The sequence below is a fragment of the Sardina pilchardus genome, chromosome 14 (assembly GCF_963854185.1).
Source record: "Sardina pilchardus chromosome 14, fSarPil1.1, whole genome shotgun sequence".
NCBI classification, from domain to species: domain Eukaryota; kingdom Metazoa; phylum Chordata; class Actinopteri; order Clupeiformes; family Clupeidae; genus Sardina; species Sardina pilchardus.
Genome location: NC_085007.1, coordinates 8,481,136 through 8,503,777, shown reverse-complemented (window position 1 = coordinate 8,503,777; position 22,642 = coordinate 8,481,136). Strand labels below are relative to the sequence as shown.

Here is a 22,642-nt window from a genome sequence, read left to right as displayed (position 1 = left end):
AACGAGAACATGACAGATGACCGCCGCTCGACAGAATCTGTGCTGGAAAGTCCCTGTATAAGGAGCTGGGCAGGAGAAGAGCCCGTAGGGGTGGGCATCAGTGGACTAGATGTTTACCTATTTCTGCGGTTGGACTTCCCTAAGGTGGAGCGACCGGAGAGGAGGTGGAGATCAGTGTGCTCAGTGTGATGAAGACTCCATGACTGGGCTGCATTATTCAACAGCCATTTAAAAGACCTGAGAGAGGCGCACACAATAATTAACACCTCATTAATTTACCACACACACACACACACCTTCTCTCTTGCTCTCTCTCTCACGCACACACACACTTTCTATTTCACATACCTCCACATACACACAAAAACACACTCCTACTAGAAACACAACTCTATGTCCACACACACACACAGTCACACACACACACACACACACACACACACACACACACACACACACACACACACACACACACACACACACACACACACACACACACACAGAGCCCTGTTAAAGTTAAGGTTAAGGTTACTGAAAGGCCACTGAGCAGTAATTAAAAATGGAGAGGTCTGGTCCGGTGTGGTGTGGAGGGGAGCCAGTGGGAACAACATGAAAGGGAATCCAAAGCAGCTGAAGCCAAGAGGCCGACTCTGCGCCTAGAGGAGCAACACAGCACCGTACATACTGCCCTTAGTGCAGTAATGCAGTATGTAGTCTGCCCCTTAGTGCAGTAACACAGCACCATACGTACTGCCCTTAGTGCAGTAATGCAGTATGTAGTCTGCCCCTTAGTGCAGTAACACAGCACCATACGTACTGCCCTTAGTGCAGTAATGCAGTATGTAGTCTGCCCCTTAGTGCAGTAACACAGCACCATACGTACTGCCCTTAGTGCAGTAATGCAGTATGTAGTCTGCCCCTTAGTGCAGTAACACAGCACCATACGTACTGCCCTTAGTGCAGTAATGCAGTATGTAGTCTGCCCCTTAGTGCAGTAACACAGCACCATACGTACTGCCCTTAGTGCAGTAATGCAGTATGTAGTCTGCCCCTTAGTGCAGTAACACAGCACCGTACGTACTGCCCTTAGTGCAGCAACACAGCACCGTACATACTGCCCTTAGAGCAGCAACACAGCACCGTATGTACTGCCCTTAGTGCAGTAATGCAGTATGTACTCTACCCTTAGTGCTGTAATGCAGTCCATACTATGCCCCTTAGTGCAGTAGTGCAGTCTGTACTCTGCGCCTAGAGCAGCAACACAGTACCGTACGTACTGCTCTTAGTGCAGTAATGCAGTCTGTACTCTGCCCCTAAGTGCAGTAATGCAGTCCATACTAGTGCAGTAATGGAGTCCATACTCTGCCCCTTAGTGCAGCAACACAGCACTGTACGTACTGCCCTCAGTGCAGTAATGCAGTTCATACTCTGCGCCTAGAGCAGCAACACAGCACCGTACGTACTGCGCCTTAGTGCAGTAATGCAGTCTGTACTCTGCCCTTAGTGCTGTAGTGCAGTCTGTACTCTGCCCTTAGTGCTGTGGTGCAGTCTGTACTTTGCTTCCAAGTGCAGTAATGCAGTCCATACTATGGCCCTTAGTGCTCTAACACAGTCTGTACTTTGCTTCCAAGTGCAGTAATGCAGTCTGTACTCTGCCCCTTAGTGCTGTAGTGCAGTCCATACTCTGCCCCTTACGGTGCAGTAACACGCTTGCGTTGCCAACGTATGCCTCATTTCATCATATTTCCATAAACGCGTACTGATTGGTTTGTCAGTGTTCAAAAATTTGCAAACACTGATCCACCTGGGCCAGATCAGGATTAGGCCCATGCTAGTCTTAAGGCCAGACCCATACTAGTCCCAAACCTAACCCGTGCTAGACCGGGGTCAGATGCATGAGCCAGCGCACTGCTAATCTGTGCTGGGCAGTAACAGGGACCCAGCGTTCCCTGAGCTCCGTCTGCCATGTTTAGTCTGAGCGAGAGAGGAGCCCCAAGACTGAATCAACAAGTGAGTTTGGCCAAAAATATCATTCCCAAATTTGGCCTGATGAAAAACTGCACTGCACAACTTGGGCCCAGGGCTAGGTGCAATCAGATCTTCACTTACCCACTGTTTTACGTCACTGGGGCAACAACAGGGAAGAGCTATGTCATGGTAACCCAACATGTTTCTAGGTTACCTTTATGCATTAAGTAAGAGTGGTCTTTAACTAGGCATGATTAAAACCTCCAAATTACTCATTTTACAACCAAATAAGTGCTGTGTTGACATACATACATCAGCAAAATCAACAAAACAGGACTCGTAATGCTACTGTGCCGTTTTCCTACACAGCAGGGTGAGGCAGCATTTTGGCCTTCTGCAAGTTGTTGTTGTTGTTGTTGTTGTTGTTGTTGTGACAAACAAGAGGAGAAGCTGGGCAGTGTCATGGCAACATGCAGGTGTAACTGATTGGCCTCAGCAAGCTCAACGTCAGCACGCACGCACGGACATATGCAGTCTCCACCTCATGGTGCTCATGGTGTCTGCTTCTCTTTAACCTGGGCCAGACACACACACACACACACACACACACACACGCTGTTCTGCGCTGACCGGGGGAAGGGCTGCTGTGATTTGATGCCATGGGAACGGATCGGGACGGGGAGTCTCAAGTGCTTCAGGAAGCAGAAAACACATCCTGTTCCGAGCCTCGCACGCAACACACACGCTGCGGCTCAAAGCGCAGCCCACGGCCAAGCTGCAGAAGATGGTCAACTTGGCGGGGCCACTTCGGCACACCTGGGTAACATTAACAGATTGGCTGAACAGACGTTACTCAGCCCGGTTCCCAAAACAGCAAATACCTCGTACGAGTCTCAGCACACCTCCTGAAAAGAAAAGGCTACCCAGAGTATAATATGACAACCTTTGCAACCAAAAGTAGCATGCGGATGAACTGCATTTTGTAGCATTTTAACTTTAGCTTGTTTGCGTAGAAACAGAGTCTGGAATCTATTCTCATTTCATCTCTAAGCTCCATGGCGGTTCTGTTTCCACGTCGTTGGAACAGAGGAGAGGCTCGACAAACCAGTGGCTCTGACTGTGTCTCCAGTGAACCCTCATCACGGCAACAACACAGAGCTGGTGTGTCCATAGAAACATATACAACATCATAAATAGCGTCACGGAAACAGAGCCACCAGCTCTGGCCCTAACCCTATCCCCTAAACATCATAAAAAACAGAGCTGAGGGTCATTCTCCATGGTCCGCTAATCTCTATCTCACACACACACACACACACACACACACTCTCACACACACGCACACAGTGAAAGTTTTCTTTCTACTCTTGCCAGGAGCACTGTCGTCTGATGCCTCATCTCTTTCTGCCTCGTTAGGCTGCATGAAAGACACACTTTTACAGATTCTCCCTCTGCTCTCGGCCAAAACAACATCCGACAGGACGAGCATGTGCCCTTTCTGCACCCCTTACATAAGTCCCCTTCTGCACTGGTGAAAACGAAGAACCCGATCAGTTGCTGCCGTGAAGAGATTGGATTTTTTAATTTTTTTCTTTTAAATCAGTTTTCCTTTTTTTTACACGAACCACACTCTGCCAAACCACTTCAGGGCTCGGTGATTGACAGCTAATGGGAGTGGCCTATTATACAGGAAGTGTTTGATTTCTCCAGAGGCCAGCTGTCTCTATACAAATGGACACAGTCTCCTTTTAGGCTACTGCACACAGCGGCTCTGGTCTCTATTAGGAGGCCATTGGGAGATCACAACAGTAGCACATCTACAGCAAGCTTACACATGAAATGACACCCCACCCCACCCGACCCCTCCCACCGGCCTTTCACGATACTCGCCGTCTTCCAAAACAGCACTATGCTAACCATATTAACATGGAGTGGTGGATTCTATTGAACGAGATCAGGATTAGAAGCAGACATTCCCACATCTAATCTGAACACACACTCTTCAGTCTTCTGAATGCCACTCTGGCATGGTCGAGAGAGAGAGAGAAAGAGAGAAAGAGAGAGAAAGAGAGAGAGAGAGAGAGAGAGAGACAGAGAAAGAGAGATAGAGAGAAAGACAGAGAGAGAGACAGACAGAGACACAGAAAGACAGAGAGAGAGACAGAGAGAGACAGAGAGACACCGTGAGACAGAGAGAGAGAGAGACAGAGACACAGAAAGACAGAGAGAGAGACAGAGAGAGCGTGCAGTAGAGCTCACAGGCAGGGTATGGTAAATGATTTAAACCAGCGCCGACCACAGACATGAACTAACCCACGGCGGCAGCCAAAGCAAACCCCGACAGACGCATCGGAAGCCAGCGCAGGGAGACGGGGTGAGGTCAACAGGGAGGAGGAGGAGAGGGAGGAGGAGAGGGAGGAGGGGAGGAGGAAAGAGGGAGAGAAGGGGTAGAAAAGGAGAGTGTAGGAAGAAAGGGAGAGAAAGGGTGGAGAAGGAGAGAGAGGGAGAGAGGGAGTGGAGCGGGGGAGAGAGGGGGAAAGAGAAGAGGAAACAATTTTGGGTGTAGCAGCAGGGAGTCGGAGTCTTCATACCCATCATGCCTTATGAGCTCCATACCCATCAAGCCTTATGAGCTCCATACCCATCATGCCTTATGAGCTCCATACCCATCATGCCTTATGAGCTCCATACCCATCATGCCTTATGAGCTCCATACCCATCATGCCTTATGAGCTCCATACCCATCAAGCCCTATGAGCTCCATACCCATCATGCCTTATGAGCTCCATACCCATCATGCCTTGTGAGCTCCATACCCATCATGCCTTATGAGCTCCATACCCATCATGCCTTATGAGCTCCATACCCATCAAGCCTTATGAGCTCCATACCCATCAAGCCTTATGAGCTCCATGCCCATCAAGCCTTATGACAGACGCACAACTGCTGCTGCCGCTGCTGCTTCTGTGTGGCAGCCACTCCCTGCCTCTCCACTGATTAAATTATGCAGTCAGAAAGCACTGACAAAATGGATGAAAGACCGGCGCAACAAACGGCTGTTTTCAGCACGTTCACACACAAAACAGCGTCTCAATGCCACGAGTGTGGTTTCGTCTGCAGCGAGAAACGGAGGATCGCACGCATGGTCATCAGCCTCACGTCATTCCCTGCATTCGGGCAGCCCCACTGAGCAAGCTCACAAAGGATTGGTCAATACCATTTCCTTTCAGTCTTTTCAGCAGCGAGCACTGAAGTAGCAAGCAGGCTTACTCCACTCAAGTGACACGGACAGAGGGGACGGTCCAGTCCAGCATGGTCCAAACAAACGCTCAGACAGATGTTTCATTCACACCACTAAAGAATCTCATCAAACACACACACACACACACACACACACGTGCACACACACACACACAACGGATGGACAGAAAGGCATGGCTTGTTGTCATGACAACCTCCTCCAGCTTCTACAATCATGTCCGTGCATTTGATTTGACACACCCTGATCCTCTATCAGTAAGACAAGCTGGTCCCAACCAATTTCTGTTTCTAGGTGGGGCTTTTTAACCCCCCCCTCTCTTTCTCTTTCTCTCTCTCTCTCTCTCCCCCCTCTCTCTCATACACACACACTCATCCACAGCCTACCACCTCAGCTCCATTGTTTGTCCCGTCTCTCCTAGTTAAACCTTTACCACACTTTGTGTCAATATTTAATGTCAACTTAGGCACAAACCAGCAAGCCTGTCATTTGAGAAAGAGGCAAACATGCTTCGTCATTGCCCTCACACAAGACTACACAAAACAAAACAACCTATAGCACACAGAGCTGAAAGGACTTGATGCGTAAATCTATACTTCAATATGCTCCTGTTTTGGTATACCAAAACACTGAAACTGTAAGTGCCATAGGAGTTATTTACAAAACACCGACCTCAATAAACAAAGCAAAACTGACAAAACAAACATTTGAGAAGTCCATTTGAGACACTATCCATCGCTACGTGTGGGTACATGGGTCGCTACATTTATTGTTTGATATAACCACTATAAAGACTACCACCAGTTATAAAGGCCTCAAATCAAAACCATTCACACAGCCCAGACCAGAAGAAAACAGTATATAGGTCACTTCTTTCTGTCTGTCTGTCTGTCTGTCTGTCTACAGCAGGTGCCATTTGACCTGCCAAAGCCTGGAAAAGAGGGACGGAAAGGGAATTACCTGGGAAGGAATGTGGGTTTGGCGAGCCTCTTTTCAGGCACTTGGAACACAGCACATGCACAGAGTAGTGGAGGCCGGGCCACTCCAGCAGAAGGACATTCAACTCTTCCACCAGGGGGGTGACGGCCTGCCAAGCTGTCCAGATATTTGGCAAAGACGCGTAGCTGGCTATGGACAGCACCTCGGCCTGCAGCCGCGTGCGGGAGGGCCGGTAGCTGACCACCACGGGCACTTTGCCGCGGTAGGCGAAGATCTGGTGGCGGCTGTCGGAGCGCTGCACCACGTGCGCGTTGATCTGGGCGCTGTAGCGCGCAAACAGCCCCGGCGGGAACAGGAAGGGGAAACTGTACTCGATCTGCAGCTGCTCCACGGAGAAGAGCTGGCTGGACACGGGCGCTGCCGCTGCCGCCGACGCCCCCCCGGTCGTCCCGCTCATCCACCAGTCCTGGCCGTGCGGCTCCTCGTTGCTCACGTGGCTGGGGAACTTGTACCAGACGGTGGCGCCGTTGAGCGGCTTGGTGCGCGGCTTGTTGATGCAGTAGCACACGCCCATCTTCTCCAGCAGCTCCATGATGAGCGACAGGTCCTGCTGCGTCTGGACGAGCGGCTGCAGCAGCAGCCGAATGACGTTGGACGGCAGCAGGCCGTTCTGCAGGAAGCCCTCGGCCAGGTGCCTCATCTGCGCGGCGCGCACGCGGTCCTCGCCGTCCGTCTCGGCCAGCAGGCGGTCCAGCATGACGTCGGCGTCGCGCTGGAAGAAGACGTTCAGGATGGCGATGAAGCGCGGCAGGTTGTGGAAGACGTACTCCTTGAGCGTCAGGCTGTCCTCGAAGTAGAGCAGCTTGCCGGACTCGTGCAGGTAGGAGAGCGCGCTCTGGAGACGGTCCTCGGTCAGCCCCGCCTGGAGGCCCAGGCGCGCCGAGTCCCACCAGGAGAGCCAGAGGTCCTGCGGTTTCGCGTGGAGCTCCTCCAGCATCTGCCAGGACTTGGGCAGCACGCGGTGGAGGTTGGGGAAGATGTCCCGGTGGTCGGCGACGGACATCAGCTTCTCCTTGAGCCGCTCGACGTTGCGCCGCCGCTCCTCGTCGCCCGCGCAGCTCACGCGCAGCACCGGCGACAGGATCTGCAGCCGGTGGTTGAGCAGGTACTGCAGCTGGGCCTTCTTGCGCCGCAGGTTTTTGTCGGACACGCCGTAGAAGAGCACGTGCGGGCTGGACGTCCGGACGTCGAAGCCCAGCGCCAGCGCCTCGTCCACCTGCTCGGCCATGCTCCGCAGGCAGTCGGTGGCGCGCCGCTCCTGCAGCGAGATCTGCCGGTGGATGTCCAGGCACTTCTCCTCCAGCTCCACCTCCTCGCACAGGTCCATGTGCGTGCCCACCATCAGCACCACCGCGTGGGGCACCTTGGCGCTCAGCAGGTGGAGGAAGTAGCCCACGTGGTCTTTGAAGCTCCGGGGCGAGTACGTTTTCAGGTTCACCACCAGGATGTAGAGGGCTCCCGGAGAGAGGAAGAAGGGCTTGATCAGGTCATAGTTCTGCATCCCCGACAGGTCGTAGACTATAAACGTGAGACTTCGGGCGATGTCTGCCACCCAGTTCGTCACGTCGATGCCGTTGTTTCCCGCCTGGGTCTTGGAGTCCTGTGCTTTGCTGACGACACACTGCCTGAGGCACGTTTTCCCAGCATTCTTCTGCCCCATTAGCACCAGCTTTAATCTAGGCTTCACTGCAGGCTGAGAGTTGGCCAGCTCTTTCTGATAGGCTGCTATGTAAGGGATACCTTTCATGCAGACCTCATAGGGAGGCTGAATGAGAGGATTATCCTTCACCTTCCAAATGTTCACTTTGGCGAGCTTTCCAAAGTCGTCCGGAAGAATGGCAATTTGGTTACCCTGTAAAACGAGCTCCTCGAGTCTCTCCAGATCCACAATGGAGTCTGGAAGATAGGTGATTTTGTTATTGTCCAGCCACAAATTGGCCAACCTGATCAGCTGGCCAAGCTCCTCTGGGAGAAAAGTCAGTCTGTTTCTGCTCAAATACAACTCCTCCAGAGCACGGATTCGGAGGAGGACTTGAGGGAAATCCTCAAACAGGTTCGAGGAGAGATTAAGCATTTTCAGCTTTTGCAGCTTCCAAAAAGACTGGGGCAGAGTTGCCAGCACGTTGCCATCCAGCATCAGGCTCTCCAGGTTTCGCAGGTCACAGAAAGTCTCTGGCAAAGATGATATTAGCGTGTTGCTAAGCCACATGATTTTGATAGACTCCAGCATCATAATGTTATTGGGGAGACACTCAAATTTATTACCGGAGCAGTCTAGTTCCTCCAGGTCACTTAAAGCCAGGATTTCCAGGGGAAAATGGTGTAGCTTGTTGTGATCCGCATCCAGTGTGCGGAGCTTCCTGAGCTGGGAGAAGGACCTGGGAAAATCATGGAGCTCATTGAAACTGATATCCAGCTCCTCCAAGCACTGTAGAGCTCCAATTCCCGAGGGCAGGTACTGAATCTTGTTGTGACTAATGCAGAGCTTTTTCAAGCCCTTCAGCAGCACAATATCCTCAGAAAAATGACTCAGACAATTATGGCTGATATCCAGCTCTACCAACTGACTGAGCAAAAACACGACCTGGGGAACAGTGGCAAACTTGTTTCTGCGAAGGATAAGGATACGCAGTTTCGTCAACGTTGATCCCAAACCCTCAGGGAGCTCCTGAAGACAGTTGTTACCAACGTTCAGAACCTCGATGTCCTTGATGTTTTCGGGAAGAGTGATTTTTTGGCTATTTTTAGTGCTGAGGGTAAGCTGACGCAAATCACTCCTCAGCTTTCTGGAGCGCAAAGCTGCATCTCTCCATAACCTGGCTGTCTTCAGATTGTTCTCATTTTCAGCCATGGTGCTGCAGCTAGACCCCTCCTCCTTGTTTTCATTGAGGGCAATCATCATTTATCCTGGCAACATGGTGATCGCTCCGCATGCTTCATCGATTCCCATGCACTGTGCGGAAGTCCTTACGGGTTCGACGTTCCGTGGAAACGTAACAACAACACAATCAAATACATCCTCAGCGCAGAATCCATCGAGCTTTTCAATCGCTTGCAGGCGCCCTAGACGATACAGCGGTGTTTCGTGCATCCTAAAGCGCTGCGCCATCGAATAGTACCGGACTCATGAAACCCACCGCCAATTCAAAGGTGAAACGGGTCCAATTTGGAAGGCAGGCAGTTCGCCTGGCACCGCCAGTGCGTGGTCCGGTACCACCGCATTCAAGCCCGTCCCGACATTTAGTAAGCAAATCACTAACCGCACGGCGCCTCGTCTCTGGCCGCTTGTACTACCTCATCCGCCTGCGTGTATGAGTGTGTGTGTTCTCACCGACTGCAGTTACTCAGAGGAAAACACCAGCACCGCCTATTATACTGCGTCAGAATCCAGAGCCCACCTTCTCGGAGAAGGAAACGCTCAGTCAAGAAGCGGACGGAATAAAGTGTAACGTGAACATAGGCTACTCAGTAAATATGGCAGTGCATATTATTTTAACCACGTCGCTTAATTTGAATGTATGTATATTAATTATGTTTTTTATCGTTGGTTCAAATATTTTCACAGATAATTTGCGAATTAACAGCCTAACTTTAAACAATCTCACTGTTCTTCAGCGTAGGCTATCAATCATTTCACAACATGGTTGAAATGGTTGTAGAGTTCAAAAGTAGGCCTAAATCAGATTAGTATAGACAATATTTGGTCGATTTGTAAACTAGAACAGACCACATGCTGAAATAGAAATAAACTGATACAGGCTAGGCCTACAATTTCATTAATTTATAACAACGTCATATGCAATGCAAACGGAGCTCGCTGGCATTTAACTGGACAACATATAAGACAATTAGGCTAACTATTTTCAAAATCTAAATAAGAGAGTTTGCAAAAGAAAATGACTTCTTCTTGGGTCTGCCTCCCCCTGTCGGCTTATGCATGAATAGCGTTTTAGTTGAGAATCATAGAGCGAGTTTAATTTAGATTTAGGCCTACCAGCCCGATCGTTTAATTCGCACTTGTACAAAAAGTTCTGTATGTTGGCCTGGTTTTCCAAGATAGACTACAGATCAGAGGTCCTAGAGGTTGTCTGAGTAGTTTAGTGACAAACCTAAATTATGTCAAAGTGTTCAGTAATTGTGAAGAAGCCTAAGTGTGAAGTAATATGACAGGGGTGTGCAAGCTGTTAAAATCTAAATTTAAAACATATGACTCTTATATCTTTCACAAGGTCATTCAGAAAGTAGCCTTACATTCATATCTGCAATATACCATTAAGACCAGCAGTTATAAGCAAACCTCATTCAAAAGTTTAATACAAAAAGTGCCATAATTCTAAGAGCATATTGTCCAAGAAACAAGTAACTTACTGACACTAGAGTGATACTAAAATACATTACATAAAAAAAACAGCTGAATAAATACCCACCAAGACTGGTAATTCCATATTTTTTGCCATGTGAAATTGTCCTTCTTAATGTAATCTTATACAGGTGATGGGCTGTTTTAAAATTGAATGGAAATCATGATTTTTTTAATGCATTTTCTCTGGGCGACTAAGCTTCTAGCTTCCGTAAGAGCCCACATAGACATAACACAACATCAACGGGCCATAAGCACTTGCTAGTGAAGCGTATTTGTCGTGCAAAGAAGCTGCTTGTTAATGATTTTGTGCAGTCTGATTTGGTTCATTGTCAGTATTTGCTGGTAGAGGACCCATCATGAGTGTGGAGGAGGGTGAGCCTGGGATGTCAGACAACACTGTGGAGCCTTCTGGAGGAGTAGTGGGCCTAATTTAATAAAAACTCCTGTGAAGGAAGGTGCCTGCTTAGTGCTTACCAACCCCAGTGAAATTCTTTGAAGGCTGTTTTGTTGATGATGTTTTTGTTAGTGATTTGTTAATGATTTTGGTTTTGTTTTAATGATGATAAATGATAATGATGCCACCATGAGTGTTTTGTGAGGAGCTTGTGTGTGTGTGTGTGTTTAATTCCACCACGATCACACGCTCACCCCTCCTTTTTGGGCAGAGAATGTGTTGAGCCTGTTAATCAGATAGAGAGGAAGTCTGATGGGTCTTGGTTGTAGACTGGCCACTGTGTGAAATCCCCTACCCTAAAGCACGAGGAATTCAACATCTCTTAAGTGAATATTTGGAATACCCAAACGGAAAATGAATTCAGCACAATTTATAAACACAATCATACAATTAAGGGGCAATGTATTTATTGAAGATGCAAGACAGACCAACAGCAAAGCCTTTGTGTAATCCATCTTATGTGTGCAAAACGTTATATTTCAATATTACAATATTTCTCTTTTCCTTCAACATTAGAGTGTCATGGAGAAGACGGACAACAGGAGACATGAATCTGAGCGGTCACCGCTCAGGCCCAGACTAGCGCAAAATGTGATACACAAGTGTACACAACAGTAGAACCACAGTTCAAAAGATTGCAGCCCTCTTGGAATGCCTGGAAACACTCATCACGAATGTCAGTCCTCACGTTTTTTTTCAAGGCACCGGATGAAAGGGATGATGAAGAGGATGGAATAGAAAGCTCTACTGAGACAGATATATTGATACATGTGCTGGAGAGGAAGAGCAGAGAGCAGCTGTTCCTGATTGAGTCCATGCTGCAAGGGCCAGGTGAGCTGCAAGCGTTTTATTCCCTTCATTTTCTCAGTAGTGGGATTTTTATTTCTTTGATGTCACAATCAGCACAACAGGGAGGTAATGGATTCCATTTTTGTGAGCTCACAATCTGCGCACTAGAGAAGTGACTGTGATGTCACAATAAGTGTGCTGAAAAAGACGTAATGGATTCCAAATTATTCTATGACATCACAATGGGAACCCTGTAAAAAGGCAGTGACTCTGAGTGAAGATCTCTCTCTGTCCTGTCCTGGCAGGTCTAGTGGCGGCCCTTGGGGTTGTGTGGGGGTGGCGCCCCCTCTGGCGGAGCGGAGCTGGGCACGCCCTGGAGCTGGCCTTCGTGCAGGTGCTCGTTGACGCGCAGCGGGCAGCCATCCTGCAGCATGCGCAGAGCGATGCGTGCAATGTTGCGCGCGTCGTCCAGACCGCAGTGGGGCCGTCCCTCGTACTTCAAGCCCAGCTTCTCCAGCATGCTGCTCAGCTTGGTATTGGTGCGAGGGACCTGTTAGAGCAGAACACCGGTTGTTATGGTTACGGTTATTATGTCCACCAAGGATTGTGTTTTTACCCCTGCCTGTTGATTCAGTGGTTTGTTGTTGTTGTTTTTTAAGTAGGATTACATTTTAAAAAGTATGAGCTCAATTCTCATGAAACTTGGTGGAAATGTCCTAAATGGGCCAAGGACGAAACTAAGCAGATGGGACTCACAGAGTCTAAATTGAAAGCATCTTTGACATGGCTGAATCTTTGCAGTTCTCCTGCACTGGAACCAAAAGGAAACAGGAAGATGGAAACTAATGCAAGGAACCCGATATTTTTTAGCATATCTTTGCAATATCCACAAAAAGAAAAAAATCTCCAAGCTACATTTTAGCTCACTGTTGATAAAAAAAAGTGTAATTGTATCATGACAAAACCTGACAAACCACTATTCACTATTCAAAACCTAGCAAACCAACCAACTAACCAAACATCCAAGCTCACTGAAAGATGTACTACAGAGGTCGTTCTTGGAAGAGGTCTTTATTCAGTATTCGGTTTTTAAGTCTGACATCACGGACCCAACAGCTATTTTGTGAAAAGACGTTTATTAGCGCAGCCAGACGGTTTTTGCGACTTGTAAACTTTGTCATCACCACCTTCGTTTAAACGGTTTTAAAACAAAATCGCTAAACTTTAACAAAGTAATCACTGTAGCTATGCAGCCAGATGATATATTAATGGGTAACGTCCAGGCTTCCGAAAAATATAGATTTGATTAGGTTGAGGCAACAAGTCCGTATAAGATGACAATTTTCTTAAAGGCTGGTCAGAATAGCGGAAAATAATAGTTTATTTTACTGTCTATGGAGAATAACATGTGAGTTTGAAAGCCGTTGGACCCGGAAATATATTTATTATCCCATTATTACATCATCACTTAAAAACCGAATAGTTATTGTTGTTGTTGAAACCAACCAACTAACCAACTAACCAAACATCCAAGCTCACTGAAAGATGTACTACAGAGGTCGTTCTTGGCAGAGGTCTTTATTCAGTATAGTTATTGTTGTTGTTGATATGGTTATGTATTAGACCAGTGGTCAGGACCCACTGTGGGTTGTGAGACCGCAAGTGTGTGTGTGAGTGTGTGTGTGTGTGTGTGTGTGTGTGTGTGTGTGTGTGTGTGTGTGTGTGTGTGTGTGTGTGTGTGTGTGTGTGTGTGTGTGTGTGTGTGTGTGTGTGTGTGTGTGTGTCAAATAAAAGAATTTTCTTTGCCCCATCTGACCCCTGATGTGGTTACGACAGATTAACAACATTAGCGCACAACGTTAATATACTTCTACTCCTCCGGAATAGTGGGGGTCGGAAGTCACGGACACTGTTATTTTGGGGGTCCCAGGCTGAAAAGTTTGAGAACCGTTTGTTGTTAGTTATATACCCTTTAGTTAGTCTTTCAGGCCGTCATAGCACAACATTTACCTTTTACAGAATTGCTATAATAACAAAATAACAGATAAACATCAGCCATTGCCATCAGCAAATATTAGACTATATCGATGTGGGCCAATACATCGGTGCACACCAACATCAGACACAAATTGACATTTCATGACCATAGTGCAATGACAGCTGTGTATTCGGCAGTCACTCCCCCCTCCTTCCCTTTTGTGTGTGATGTTTTTTTTGTGTTTGGTTTTTGGCTTGGTCGTATCTTCTCTTGTCTTTTTCCCCAAGTGTGTGTTTGTTAGTGGTGTCAACTGCTCTGTTCAGTATAAGAATGTCTAGAGAAATGTACATCATGTCAAAAATTGGTTTCTTTTTTCTAATGACAGTTACACTTTCATGACGACAATCATACCTTGTAAAAGTTCCCATAGGATTTTCTTATATTGATCCATTTCCTGGCAAAGGCTGGATATCGGAGTCCACTAATTCTGCACTGAATGTTGAGGAACTTGCTCATGTCCCACGACCTGGAGGAAAAATATATAATCTCAGGATGAATAATTCCTATCAGACGTCAAAACTCATCAAAATCAAGTTATCATATACACTGTATTCTGTGTTTTGTACTCAGTTGTAGGTCTGCAAAAAAAAATATTTTGGTAGTTTGATAGTGTGTCGATCATTTTCTTGATTAATTGATTACATGCATAGTGAAAACAATTCCAGGCTAGGATGATGTCCTCAAATATCTTGTTTTGTCAACACGCCAAAGACTTAAATAATGTATATCAGTATTTGGTGTGTGCGCGTACCCATCCGTCAGTAGTGTGTATCTGTGTTTGGTGCCCAACTCCTTCTCCTGCAGCCAGCTGACCACTCGTCGGAGCACTGAGGGGAAGGTGTCTGCGTCATCCACCATTTTCTAAAAATAAACAAACAAATAAATAATAATAATAAATTCATCATGTATGCACTGGTTAACTATTCGACTCTAACTAGAAGAAAATAATTATCTGAATTGTAGAATTCAGCTGTTTCTAAGCAATTAACAATGTACAGTATTGTCTTGTCTATGAAACACGAGTGGTGACGTGAGGACATGTGCATGCTCTTCAGGATTTGAGTACAGTTGGTGTTGTTAAACTGACGCTATTATCCAAAGCGTTAGGACCCACTGTTGTTTTAGGTGGCCACACTATTGCAGCTCACCTTTTCACATTTAGACACATGAACACATTTTAATCATTATAGCTTAAATACTGTACCAACTCTGATACAACCCACTTGTCTCCTGAATTCTGATGCTGCAGTAGAGTTTTAGGGTTTTTTGACAAAGGAAGTAATCCGAGGGACCATCACTGAATATCAAATAGTGATCATCACAGTGAAACTACATTACTGTATACTGTAAGTGCATGAACACCAGCAATACCCTCAGTGAACACCAGGGGGCCATGGACCTCAACTGACCAGGAAGGTGCATGCCTCACCTGTGTGATCCCGGTCAGCTGAACGCAGAAGTCCGACAGCTTGGGGTTGACCTCTGGCCTCACATACTCCTGAAAGCTGTCGACCTGAAACAGAACAACCGGGGCCCTTCAAACCACATCTCAACAAACGGGCAAAAAACGGGCCACAAACTATTGCAATTATTAATGCAATTTCTTCTCTTTTTTTTGGAGGATAAGCATCACAGTAACTTAATGCATGAGGGCATCTCACACATCATATACATACTATACATCAACATACTAACAAACAAAAGCATCAGACAGAGCAATAGAGATAAATAAGGAAATATTTATCCATGGACCACTGGCATGTAGCCTCACACACTCACAATCTCCAGTGTGTGTGTGTCGATGAGGACGATGGGAAACTCAATGATCTCGTGCTCGAAGTCCAGAGGATTGCTCTCTTCACAAGTGGCCTCGAAGTCGACCACGCAGATGAAGTCATAGAACGTGCCGGTCTTCTCTGCCTCGGCTGCCGAGAGCGTCAATTTCTGCTTCTTGTAGTAGCTCTTCAAACGTTTCTTCAGAACGTCTTTCACACCCCTTAAAAACACACACACACACACACCACACACACACAAAGGGTTGGAAAGTGCCACCAGCTGTGCTGCAGCTGTAGGTCTCCTGAAAACGATGTGTTGTGCACCAACACTAAATTAACTAAATGCCACACTTCAGAGATTGCTATGCTTCAAGGTATTTCGCAGACACTTTTGTCCGAGGTGATGTGCAAAAACTTTCAATACAGTTGTACAATATCCGAGCACAAAAAGTAAAAAGACATTTACACAGCAGTCTCTTATGCATCTAATCCATCATAATGCACGAGGGGACACAGAGACGGCAGAAAAATATTTGAGGGCAAATCTTACAGAACCATGCATCAGAAAGCTTAGGGGTGTCAGTCAAACTCATGTCAGTCAAAGGGGTGTCAGTCAAACTCATATTAGGCAGAGCACTGGATTTGTTGGGATGAGACCTCGTGGTGGCCATGGTCATGGTCACAGTCACTGACCGGGTTCCCCAGATTCGTTAAGAAGCTCTTAAGTGCTAAGAACTTCTTAGGAGCGCTCTAAGAACGTTCTAGGAACGCTCCTAAGAAGTTCTTAGCACTTAAGAGCTTCTTAACGAATCTGGGAAACCCGGCCATTGTCATTTTTCAGCGTGGATATCAGCTTGTTGTTTGATGAAATCTTCAAAACATCTGAGAATCTGACAGCCCTGATGTAAGGCAAACGTTGCACATATCACCACTGCTCTGAGTAATGTGTGGCTGTGTAGAGGAAAATGCCCCTAACCAGTAGAGAGAGATAATCTGACTGACTACCCATCATTTTGACAGTCCCATATCTACTCATAGCCCTTTCATGACCATCAATCTAGACATGTACGTTCCAGATGTACACAGAGATGTAAAGCTTTCAATAGTCTGCTATGAGTGTTGTTATGTTATATAGTTAATTTCGAGAAGTGCTGGCTGGCCGGCTGCATGTTTCTGACACACCCATATCAATCAACACACATCCCATAACATAGGCGCGGCTCTAACCTCGTGTCCAGTTTCAGCTCGTACAGCTTAGCCCGGAGCTCGTCCCGGGTCATGCGGTTGATGTGCCCATTGGCAAGAGCGATCTCTTTGTACACGGGGTCGCTGAACTCTCCATGCGAGGGCGATACAGCTGGCACCGGATCCACCGTACTGCCATCCTGAGGGCCAGCAGTTTTCACCTGAAAAGAGGAAAAGGCAGACGATAGTGTGGATTAAACGTCAGACGTTCGCTACCTGTGTCTCTGAATGGAAACAAAGAGCTAGCAGGACTAGTCAGATAAAGTTTACATGGTAATGGGCGTATAATCTAAGACCACACTAACTATGTATAGCCGCATTACACAATACTTAAATTTTAATATGTTGTCATGTTTTGACAACAAATCGTAAGCAAGACAACAGCTGACATGACGTGTTCTTGAGTATCTGACGAGACAGCCACGCTGTCGTTATCGCTAAAAAGACACTGTGGTAGTTCTACGTTGCATAGTCAAATGCCAAACGACTATTTGAGACGTCTATGAACATACAGAAAACAACGTGAACACTTGGGTCCTTAAATCAGCACAACGCTTCCTTACTGACAGAAACGTCACAGGTTAGCCAAGTGACAAAGTTAGCTAACGTCAACGTGACCTGCTAACGTTATTTCCCCAACTTTGGTATGCTGACATCCAAAAGACACTTCCGACGAAAACAGTCACAATCACTTACAAGGGGGGTGTCACGGACCCCAGATTCAGAGGGATTCTTATTTTCAGCTTGATGGTGGATATTCTCCTTCTGTTCTTCCATTTTTGAGTGTGGACAATTATTGCTCTGAAGCCCCTTGGCTCGAGTAATGTTCCTCGGGCTGTTGGGTTCCAAGGTTTTCGCGCGCGCCTTCTCCGTAAACATACCACGAGCTCACAGCAGAGCAATGGCGCAGAGAATTAACCGCGGGAAAGGTTAACTATGAGCTTACCGTACGCTTTCGGTGTAGTCATAAACACACTGAGAAAATAGTCTGAAATCGTGTTTTCAATGTAACTGGCATTTTACTTGAAACGAGGGAAATGGTAAACATCAAAGCGAGTCTTCCTCTAATAATATTCCACGACCACTGTTCAGTGCTCAAAATGGAACAGCGCTGACCTTCGGTGGGGAGGCCTGCGTTTGTCACTACACCAGCATAACTGTAATCAAAGATGTTTGTCGCCACCTGTCGTTCTGTTTTCTGTTTTCAGCATAGGCTACCAAGCAAACATTCTGTTGGCATTAATGGCAGCTATTCTGGAGGAGAAGCCTGTCTTGCAAAACATTCAGTTATTGACACTTTTAAAAGATTCAGAACTGAGACTGAATGAAACACTTGACAGTGAAAGTTTGACTTGAAAGTTTATTACATAAATGTATATATTATCCAAAGCGATTTATAGCTATTTAAATTATTAAAAGGGCCAGTCTCTCAAGAGCAGAATAGTGGAAGCCGAGAATCAAACCCACAACTTTTTCTAACTACAGCATTCTACGCTAGGCTACTACGCCCAGTTTGGAGTCTCTTTTCCTTTTTCTCGTGATATTTAGAGACATACGCACACAGGTAACACTTCAAAGACTATGGCTAAACGCCTGTGCTGTGCTTCTATGACCAATCTAAACTCTTAGAAAAGACAATTCAAGCAAAGTAACAGATCATAAAAGATGAGAGTAACATGTGGTGTCATGGAAAATACACTTTCATCCAGTTAGCCAACTTCTTTTCGAAAATTAACCCTGAGCAATACAGTTTTGGTCATATTAGTGCATGAAACAACAAGAAATACAGAGATAATTTTAAAAGGATACAACAATAAGACAGTATTGGATTTCACAAAGCGGCCAATCAACAACCAGGCCTATTTACAATCAAAAACATAATCAGCGACAAATCAGACCTTTGTGGGCAAAACACATCGCCAACAGAACAAGCCTTTAAGAGCATTTCACTATGAATAAAATAATACAAATAATATCATATAGAAAATAAATACAATAAGAAAGAGTAGAGAAGTGCAGCAGAATGGCTGGTAGGCAGTGACGACCACAGGGCATTGGAGGAAGTGCAGGTGTGATTCTGAAGGGACATCTACAGGAAGATGAGCAAAGTGTAAACTTTTAAAGTTTTTTTTCTTAAGTGATTAAGTTATCATATGAGTCCTGTTTCTGTCAGATGCAACAAAGAAATAGAGTTTACAACGTAAACACATAGCATACCATACACATTTATCACTCGAAAAATGGCACTGTTCCTGAAGTTGTGCTGAGTCGACCATGTCTGTTTGCCTGGAGACAGTGATGAGAAGGTGATGAGAATAGCCTAACAAGTGTATCACTATCACTATCACATTAGTCACTAATGAAACACACATAATGTAGTGAGGTGTCTATACCCCGGAATGTGGGCTCCTGTTGAAAGTCTTATCATAGTAAACCAGAACATCTGACCCTTCTGGGTTGCCCACACACTGCACAGGGACCTGAGAAGTGATAAGACATATAATACATATTAATACATACAGTATTAAACATATGTAATACTAATATATAATACTAATACATATTAACCCAGCACGGGAGCATGTTGTGTTTAATGTAGAGTTGTATCATTGAACAAATGCAAACTGCTATAGGGCGGGTCACATGGTAGGGAAAGCACTGATTAGTCAGATTAATCAATGGATAACATGAGTAGATTTCTACTTCCACTGTACCTCCAATACGCTACACATAGTGTCATAGCTATTACCCGTTATGCATGAGCTATTACATTTAATCAGGTTTAATCATGACACATTACCTGAGGTAGAGGAGAGTTGTAAAATGTCTTGTCCTCGTACACCTTCACACCACACCCTTGTGGGTTCTCCACACATTGAATAGGACCCTGCAGCATATTAATTTCAATTATAAAGAGGTTCCATGTGTTTACATGTCAGATGGCAACAAGCAACGTACAATCGTACTAGTCAAATAAAGGCATAACATATGCTTAACTTTAAATGAAATACATTTATGCTAAGACAAAATGCCAAATGCCATTCAGTTGGTGTCCTGGTACGGAAATTAGGCCCAAACTGACTGTCACAGAAGGTGTTGAGTCCACAACATCCTTATTTGGAAAAAGCCACTCACCTGTTTTGCCATATCAGCTGCAGAAAAACTTTAGAAAAACTTTATGACTAGAGAGAGAGAGAGAGAGAGAGAGAGAGACCGACAGACAGACAGACAGACAGAGAGAGATCTTTCAGTTTATAAATAAACTATCCGTTTTTCACTATAGGCACTATAGTTTTTTTCTGGTCTTATTGGCTGAAACGTAGGCTATTTGGTTGAATATATATTTTTATGACTCGCATAGGCCTATCTTTCAAAATCAATTGGTGTGCGACAAAAACTTTTCCATACGTAGCCCATCAAACACTTTCAAAACCAAAAACCAAGTCAAGTGTGTCGATGCCAAATGAATGACAGTAGCCTATCTACGCGTAACCCGTCGATAAAAATGTAAAGAATGACTGCATAATGGTCTGTGCTCGAAATAGGCTACCCGTGCGTGTTGAATGTTTATAATGACAAAAGTTTCTTGCATTACAGTGGTTCGCACATTCTTTTAAAACAGTTGAGTGTGCGTTCAAATATTTTTCACATAGCCTAATCAAAACACTAGCCTATTTCAACAACACAAAAAGCCACATCCCCCAACAAATAGCCTAACAAATAAAAATAAAACGGCAATATTCTACAATTTGATAGTGACCCAAAAGAGTAATGACACTTTAATTGCTTACCATTCTATCCGTTCCACAAACTCCCTCTGGAGCGCTGTTTCTGGCAAAGCTGGGACTGTCACTTGGTAAGTGCATCATCGTATCGAATTTCATGAGTTCGACCAATCACAACTCATGGCAGATTGTAGTTGGTGCATATCGAAGGCTTAGTGCTAGCTGATTGGTCACTTGTAGTGATAGAGGTGAGTGACTCACACCGTGAAACCCACCCTTTTCTTCCTTTCCAGTGCACTCGTGAGTACGAGAAAACTCGCATTGAAGGGCTAGGCTACGGGTTAAAACAGCGCTACATTTCGGATGCGCTTGAAGGGAGAAGGAAATTGACGTCATATTAGTTTTCATAGAAATTATGATGGCAATATATATTAAATCGCCAATTAAGATGTTCTGGACACCCCTGTGTCTTAGGATCCCTCTTCTCTCCTTTCATTACTATGAGTGAGGAGTAGCATTTTATGCTTTATTTAACATCAAATTATAAAAGTGCTGTAATGCGACCTGCATGTGTTTAATTACAGCCTGTACGATCTTGCACATTTTACCGAGTAGGCTATCAAACTAAACATGAGTTGTTACAATGTAGTTTAAATCACGCTTTTGTCTGTAGGCCTAAATGCTGTCACACGGACCAAAAAACAACTGGCAGGGAGCCAGTTGCCTGAAATCAAGGCAAGGCCTGAGGCAACAGTGTGATTTCAGGCAACTGGCTCCCTGCCAGTTGTTTTTTGGTCCGTGTGACAGCATTTAGGCCAAAAGCGTGATTTAAACTACATTGTTACAACTCATGTTTAGTGATTAGCCAGTTGCCTGAAATCAATCACACGGTTGCCTGCAACAGTGTGATTTCAGGCAACTGGCTCCCTGCCAGTTGTTTTTTGCTGTGACAGCATTTACAGACAAAAGCGTGATACTTGCCTCTATGGTTATGGTTATGGTTATTAGTGTTTAGCCAGTTGCCTGAAATCAATCACACTGTTGCCTGAGGCCCTTTAGCAGACGCCTTTGTCCAAAGCGACATACAAATAAATATCAGTGTTGCTGTCTCGCGGGTTCGAGTCCGGGCGTGTGGACCGCGGTGGTTCCACACAACACAGGTTACATACAAATAACACACTCTAACAGTGTGATTTCGGGGGGGAAGTCTAGAATGGCCCTATCCAGAAGAATTTAAGGCATTAAGATCAATTTCCAAAAGATGACTTATTCCTCTTTTTAGTCAGCTTTAGCATGGGTTCATAAACTTATGAGCACAACTAGCATGCATGTCCAATGCTTCTGATGCCACAGTCTAAGCGGATGATTATGAGTTAACACATAAAGTCCGGAAGTTCAACCGTGTACAGCCTGAATGGCATCACGGTGGTGATGGTGAACCTGTCCCAGCTGTACAGCTGCCTCCAGTAAGGGGAGAGGGACACTCTGCTTCTAGCATTGTGTGTAGGCCTACCGTTATTTCCCAATAGCTGCGGCTTATACATTGATTTAGCTTTTTTTCAGCTCTGAGGTTAATTAGGCCTAAGTATTAAGAAAAAGAAGCAAAACCACATCAATACAGCTTTTTTTCAGCTCTGAGGTTAATTAGGCCTAAGTATTAAGAAAAAGAAGCAAAACCACATCAATACCCTAGTAACTGCACCCATTAACTCAAGCACAGGACCAGTTTTCAATTTTTATTTCTGAAGGCCTTGTGTCATTTCTTGATGGGGAGGAAATAGTAGTTAAAATACCAAGAGACACCAGTTCATCCCCTTGTTTTTATCTTGCCCATTTGATTTTAGTTTGGACACAGGAGAGGTTCTCAGGAGATTTGGTCAAGACACATACTGGGTTCATCTGCACAGAGAGTACATTTACATGTATATTCAGACCAAATGCAGGGGAAGGTGTTTGTTCATCCCTGCCTGTAGATATCAGGGCTGTACGCTAAGCTTTTTCACTAGGAGCACAGGTGCTCCTAAATG

General features: G+C 45.6%; 2 protein-coding genes across 2 annotated transcripts in view; both read right to left on the bottom strand.

Annotated features, from left to right (window-relative positions):
• Window positions 1-9,544, bottom strand: part of mfhas1 (multifunctional ROCO family signaling regulator 1) — a 40,171-nt gene extending 30,627 nt beyond the window's left edge. The window contains exon 1 of the mRNA XM_062553688.1: window positions 6,188-9,544. Coding sequence (XP_062409672.1) covers window positions 6,188-9,128 — 2,941 coding nt within the window. The 5' untranslated portion in view covers window positions 9,129-9,544. The remainder of the gene's footprint in view (window positions 1-6,187) is intronic.
• Window positions 9,545-11,433: 1,889 nt separating this feature from the next.
• On the bottom strand, window positions 11,434-17,944 carry eri1 (exoribonuclease 1). The gene is made up of 7 exons (XM_062554805.1): window positions 17,587-17,944; window positions 16,873-17,051; window positions 15,650-15,866; window positions 15,300-15,383; window positions 14,622-14,731; window positions 14,222-14,336; window positions 11,434-12,382 (listed from the first exon to the last, which is right to left on the bottom strand). Exons 1-7 carry the CDS (start codon window positions 17,767-17,769, stop codon window positions 12,140-12,142), a joined length of 1,131 nt encoding a protein of 376 aa, XP_062410789.1. The 5' UTR covers window positions 17,770-17,944; the 3' UTR covers window positions 11,434-12,139.
• Window positions 17,945-22,642: the final 4,698 nt, after the last annotated feature.